Source organism: Lolium perenne, chromosome 1 (assembly GCF_019359855.2).
Source record: "Lolium perenne isolate Kyuss_39 chromosome 1, Kyuss_2.0, whole genome shotgun sequence".
NCBI lineage: Eukaryota > Viridiplantae > Streptophyta > Magnoliopsida > Poales > Poaceae > Lolium > Lolium perenne.
The window spans coordinates 72,340,436-72,347,439 of record NC_067244.2 but is presented as its reverse complement, the minus strand read 5'-3'; the positions used below and the strand labels follow the sequence as shown (position 1 = coordinate 72,347,439).

Below are 7,004 nucleotides of genomic sequence, written 5' to 3'. Positions count from 1 at the left end.
CAATGCCCTTGCAGCGGCGAGAGGTACCTCCACCACCCACACGGCCCTTACGGTCACGCATAGAAGCACGCAGAGTCGACGCAAGCACGCGCCGGCCCCATGCTTGCCACGGCGCCTCCGGGTGGCCACTCGGCGTCAATGGTAGGCAGCGACGCCGGCGGGGAGGCGTCGAGCCAGCTGCGTCTCGCCAGGGAGGTCGGCGTCCGGGCGGCAGCCGGCAGGGGGAGCAACTTCATCATCTCGCCGCTATCCATCCACGCGGCGCTCGCGCTGGTGGCCGCCGGCACGCGGGGCGAGACGCGCCAGGAGCTCCTGGGCTTCCTCGGGTCAGCGTCGCTCGACGAGCTGCACGGCGCGGCCGCGTCGGAGCTGGTAGGCAAGCTCAACGGCCTGACACAGACGTCCTTCGCCTGTGGCGTGTGGGTCGACCGGGCGCACGTGCTGCAGCCGGAGTTCGTGGCCACCGCCGGGTCGAGGTACGGTGCCACCGCGGAGTCCGTGGACTTCGCCATGGACGCCGAGAATGCGAGGCGGCGAGTGAACGGCTTCGTGGCGGACGCGACCAACAAGCTCATCTGCGAGGTCCTCCCTCCGGGATCCGTTGACTCGTCCACGGTACTCGTCCTCGCCAACGCGATCTACTTCAAGGGGGCCTGGGCCCGGCCGTTCGACAAGTCGGCGACCTTCGCCGCGCCGTTCCATACCCCAGACGGCACCGTCGTGCGCGTGCCCTTCATGACGACGGGCCGGTTCGAGTTCAAGCAGTACGTCGCCGTCTACCCGGGCTTCAGAGCCCTCAGGCTGCCCTACAACATCGAAGACTACGACCACGCGGGGGCGAGGCAGCAGGCCGCGTTCTACATGCTTCTCCTTCTCCCGGACGGCGCCACTCTCAGCCTCGCGGATCTCTACGACAAGGCGGTCGCGGCGCCGGAGTTCATCAAGCGCCACACGCCGGCAGACGACGTCCCGGTCGGGCGGTTCCTGGTCCCAAAGTTCAAGTTCTCCTTCGAGTTCGAGGCGTCGTCGGACATGCACAAGCTAGGAGTCACCAGGGCTTTCGACGGCGGCGACTTCTCCGGCATGGTGAGCGGTGGGGAGGGGCTCTCCGTCACCGGGGTGTACCATAAGGCCACCATCGACGTGGACGAGCTGGGCACCGTCGCCACCGCAGCAACGGTCGTGAGCATGGCTTTGAGTGGAAGCTCACGGCCTCCGGTCGACTTCGTTGCAGATCGGCCCTTCTTATTCGCCATTCACTAGTGGAAAACAGGGCTTCCGTGGGAGCCTTTTGTCGCGGGCGCGCCTGCACCCGCGATAAATGGCCTGGCCACGTCGCCCCGAAACCATGTGGAGCGCGCGGAGGCTTTTGTCGCGGCCTTTTGTCGCGGGCCGTATTACGACCCGCGACAAAAGGGGTAGGAGCGACGTGGCCACCCCTTTTGTCGCGGGTCGTAATACGGCCCGCGACAAAATGTCCCCCCCCCTATATATATAGAAGCAGCCAGCCACCCCCCCCCACCTCATTTTTTCCTTGGTGGTGAAGGTGGAGGTGTATGCTAGCTCATTTTTTCTACATGTGCACAAGAGGTGTTTGATGGAATGCTTGTGAGAGGGATGCCACTTGGTTTTATTTGATAAGATTTCTCCTCTTTTTGATCCAAAAAGGTTAGCAACTATTTTCTCGACTATATATATATGCATAGTCCGTACAATACTAATTTTAGCAAGGTGATTGCATCTGATACATATATAATTGTACTTATGATGCAGATGAGTCATCCATGGATGTACGGTAACCGATGTGCTCCCGCTTTCAGAGAGGGCGTGAATTCTTTCCTGCTTGTGGCCGAGGCCAACAAGTCGAAGCAAGGTTTTATGTGCTGTCCATGTCTAAAATGTAAGAACGAGAAGGATTACTCTTGCTCAAGAGATATTAAGAGCCACCTGCTTCGGTTTGGGTTCATGTCCAGCTATAATGTTTGGACCAAGCACGGAGAAGAAGGGGTTATGATGGAAGACGGCGATGAGGAAGAAGATAATGATGAGAAGTACCGATCTATGTTCTCTTGTTGAGGAGAAAACCAGCGCGGTGCTGTTTCTTGGCCATGTGGTCAATCCTCTCGCTGAATGACCACTTGACTTGAGTTCGTATAAAGTATTCCGGTGAAGGTATCCTATCTATGGATCTTGAATAACTATTTGAAAATTGTTTATGCTCACTCGCTCAGTAGTCAGTCCCACGAGCTCGATCACGTGGCAATTTGGCAATACGCTATACGGGCCGATATGAAATTGATTTTTTCCAGTTAATCATATGCGCATAGAAGATAAAGAGTGGCGTTTCATCGAGGTTTTATCGCTTAACACTACAAGCTGGGAAAATTTTATCACAGAACCGCAACTCTATAATTTTTATTTTCACAAAACACCAACATCTAAAATAATTGTTTCACAGAACACATGATCGATCTGTGTTTAACCTGTTTGATAGCCATTGTCAGGTGCAGCGTGGCACCATGTTTCCATCTCCCTGAGCGACATGGAATGGTCAGAGCATCTCCAGCCGTCTCCCCGGCGAGCATCAGGTGCCTTTTTTTTATCTAGATGGACGAAAATAGCCCAGCTCGACCCCGGAACCTCGTTTTCTAGATTTGGGCTTTCATCCGTGGCGAGCCCAGGTCATCCCGGCCCCCCGGGGCGCTCGGGGACTCCGGACGAAACAAAAGCGCGCGAAACATCGAGAAAACTTCCCGCGCGGGTGGTGGTCCCGACTTGTCGACGACAGAAGGCAATCGTCTTCCGCGCGCTTCAAAAGCCTGACGCCGGTCAGACTTCGCCGGACGCGTTTGACATAGGCATTCCAAATGGGCCTGCCGAAGATAGTACCCGGGGTTTACTGAAGGCCCACTACCCGAAGAATAAGAAGATTCGGAAGCCCAAGATATTATTAAGGAAACCTAGAGTTGTAATAGGAAGCGTTATTTGTAATCTTACGGGATGAGTTAGAAACCATCCCGGACTCTGTAACTTGTACAACACGAATCCCTCGGCTCCGCCTCCTATATAAAGGGGGAGTCGAGGGACGAGGAAGGCATCGAATCGTTTTTTTTTTTGAGGAACAAGGCATCGAATCGTTGTTTACAAACCCTAGTTTTCACAATCGTCGAGTACTTTTCGGCTGAAACCTTCGAGATCTACTTACCCTCTACTTCTAACTAAACCCTAGCCTACAATCCATAGGCATTGACAAGTTGATACCTTGTCAATTGGCGCCGTCTGTGGGAACTAGAGGCGTAAGGATCTGATCTCGATGGCACGTTCAAGATCTTCGACATCATCAACCGCAAGCAACGCAATGGATCGAGGTAAACAGATCGCTGCTGGTCCTGTCGATTTTGTTCCTCACCCACCCTCCCGTTTGGATGCATATGCGTATCTGGCGGAGCCTATGGAGATGACGTTCGGAAGGTTTCGCTTTTGCGTCGAGAAGGAAGGATCGTATCGTGTCGAAATTCCGATTTCGTCGGGATCGTCGGCGGTCGATTCCGATTTTTCAAGCTATACATCGTCAACCGAATCAGGAGAAGAAGAAACTTCGTCGACACGCTACGTCAGCACCAGGGCAAGAGAGAAACTCGCCAAGATCTTCAGCGACATGTCGTTTGAGTCATCTGCGGACTCATATATAAGCGATGACTCACGCAGTGTCGACAGTTACGACTTCATCGACAAATCTATTACAGTGGGCAAGGTCTTCATCAATCTCAACGATGGTGTCACCAAACCCAACATAGATCTGAATACAAAATATCATCAGATTTATGCCATTGAAGAGCCAAACAACGATCAAGAGGAAACATCTGAGGCTTTCGACGATCTGGGAAATCCATACGTTGATCCCTCCGATTTGCGACGAGGCTTGGGCAATAAATACGTTGGGCCACAGCCGCGAGACAGAGTTCAACTTTCGCAATCAGCGTGGGATAGAGCCGCGAGAGCTATGAACGGCTCAGAACCAATGGCCACCACAGCCACACCAGAGGAATTGCAAGCATATCAATATAGGCTCGCACGAGCTGCAAGAGAATTGGAAAAACAGACAGCTGAGTTAAACAGACGAAAGGAGGCAGCTTCTGCATCCAGCAGGAGAAGGGCAGATTTGAGTCGACAATCCAGAACTTCGGGTGATAGCCACAGGGAGGCTCGGAACAGAGGAAGATCAAGGTTACAACACATACCCGAAGCAGAAAGAGAGCACTTGATCCAAAACCTCGACATGTCCTTTATGTCGATAGATACAAGAGGGAACATCATCCCTAAGACACCAGAAGCTGGGTATATGGCGACACAAGCTTTTATCCTCGCATCTAAACCACCTCCAGGAGATTCAAGGGAAACACTATACAATATGGCGATAGCAGGAGTTGGAGCTATGGGGACAGCGTTTGTATCAACGCCTCCCGAAGGAGCGGCAAGGCAAAATAGTCCACGACCTGCAGCAGCAACAGCGGCAGCCCCTGAAGGACCAAGCGGAGCAAGAGACACGGCAGCACAAGCAAGGGTCGACAGAGCGCGGCAAGGCAGAAGGGAACATCGGCAATCCCCAGAACTTAACGATGAGGATATGTGTGGCTTGCCGTGCTTCACGAGGAGAGTCCGAAAAACTCGAGTCCCTTCAGGATTCAAGTTACCTGACAACTTCAAGAAATTCGACGGCCTTCAGGATCCAGAGGACTGGCTAGTTGATTATCTTGAGACGGTGAAGCTCACAGGAGGAACTAGGGCAACAGCTATGCAAAGCATCCAGGTGCATTTGAGTGGAGCCGCACGATCTTGGATAAAGAAACTTCCTCCAGGATCTATCGACAGCTGGGAAAGCTTCGAGGACGTGTTCGTCAAGAACTTCCGGTCCACATGCAAAAAGCCTGCGTCGTTGGAGGAGTTGAGAGCATGTCGACAAAAGCCGGACGAGCCAATGAGAAAATATATCCAAAGGTGGAATATCATCAAAAACTCAGCAGAAAATATATCTGACGAGAGAGCGATAGATGCGTTTGTCGCAGGAATCAGGCGTGGAGATTTTGTCGAGGACTTGGGAAGGACCAACCCAAAGACAGTATCCGCGTTAATGGAAATAGCCAACAGATGGGCAGATGGAGAAGATGCTGTCCACAACAAACGGCACAGGTCGCCAGAGGAAGACCGTGGTCGAAATTATCAACCGCGGCGACGATTTCCTCGGCAGTACCCGAACTATGACGTTCCAGGACAAATTTCGGCAGGTTTTCGGGCAAACACAGGAGGAAACAACAGAGATGACTATCAGAGAAGCAGTGAGCAGCGAGGCGATAACAGGGACGATTCTCGAAACAACAGACAAAATAGCGGGCCTAGGTTCCCGAGGCCTTTCGTGTCCCCCGAAGAAATGATGAATGAGCCGTGTCAGATGCACTTTTTCCTCGACAACAACGGAAAAAGACAGTCAGGACACCTGCAGAAAGATTGTCGCAATTTCCAGGCAATGTTAAGGTGGGCAGAGCACGCTAACGCTCGGGCAGCACAGAGAAATCCTCGAGAACCCAGGAGCGAGATTCACTTGCCACCTCCTCCCGCGATTACAGAAGACAATCGACATCAGCTCAGAATAGCGGCAGCACCTCCACCACCACCTTATGTTGATCCTAACTCTAACGGAGCGGTGTCGATGATTCAGAAGGGAAGGCCATCCAATAGAGCTCAGAAAGTAATCTCACGACAGGTGTTTATGGCAGAAAAAATGCCTCCACCAACTGTCGAGTATCTTAATTGGTCAGGGCAAGATATTGGCTTCACCATAGCAGATCATCCGCAGCAAGTTCCTCGACCAGGGCAGTCAGCACTTATTTTACCAGCAGTTATTGCGGGATTTGATGTCTCTCGAGTGTTCATAGACGGCGGCAGCAGCTTAAACCTTATGTATGCAGATACATTGAGGAAGATGAATATATCCCTAGCGAACTTGAAGCCAACAGACACAAGGTTCCACGGTATCACACCGGAGAAACCAAGTTATCCATTGGGGAAGATCAACCTCGACGTTCAGTTTGGAACCCGAGAGAATTATAGAATCGAGAGGCTGGAATTTGAAGTCGTGGATTTTCCGTCGCAGTACCACGCTTTGTTGGGACGACCAGCATATGCTAGATTTATGGCAGTGCCACACTATACATACCTGTTGTGGAGGCTGCCTGGACCAAAGGGACCAATCACAGTCAAAGGAAGCTTCGCCTTAGCCGATAAGTGCGATAAGGATTTTCATCGGATATCAGAAACTTTCGGGATGCAAGCTGAGTATTTGGCGTCAAGAAGTATGACTGACTACGACGTGCTACCAGACGTCGGAAGGCCAAATAAAGAGTCAACTTTCAATACCGAGAAAAATTCTAAGGAGGTGCAGATTCACCCGACAGACCCGAAAAAGACGACGTCCATTGCAACAAATATGGATCTCGCATAGGAAAGCGCGCTCGTCAAGTTCCTCCGTGAGCACTGGAAAATCTTCGCATGGTGTCCAGCTGACATGCCAGGAGTACCCAGGGAACTTGCCGAGCACCACCTCAACTTGGATCCTCTCGCGAGACCAATCAAACAACCCTTGCGGCGTTTTTCGGAACCAAACCGCAAAGCTATGCTATCAGAAATAGATCGACTCAAGGATGTTGGTTTTATCAAAGAGATATCTACAGAAGCCACATGGGTAGCTAACCCAGTGATGGTGCCGAAGAAGCACACGACAGTCCTTCGCATGTGCGTCGACTTTACGTGTCTCAATAAACATTGCCCTAAGGATCACTTTCCCCTCCCAAGGATCGATCAAATCATCGAATCCACGGCAGGATGTGAACGTCTTTCCTTTCTGGATGCATACTCTGGTTATAACCAAATCAGACTAAAAGAAGATGATGAGGCCAAAACAGCGTTCATAACACCTTACGGCGTGTTTTGCTACAGAACAATGCCTT

The 7,004-nt window shown here is 51.9% G+C and overlaps 1 protein-coding gene across 1 annotated transcript; it reads left to right on the top strand.

Annotated features, from left to right (window-relative positions):
- Positions 1–1,263, top strand: LOC127344905 (putative serpin-Z12). The gene has a single exon (XM_051371302.2). It carries the CDS (start codon positions 100–102, stop codon positions 1,261–1,263), a length of 1,164 nt encoding a protein of 387 aa, XP_051227262.1. The 5' UTR covers positions 1–99.
- The last annotated feature ends 5,741 nt before the right edge of the window (positions 1,264–7,004 follow it).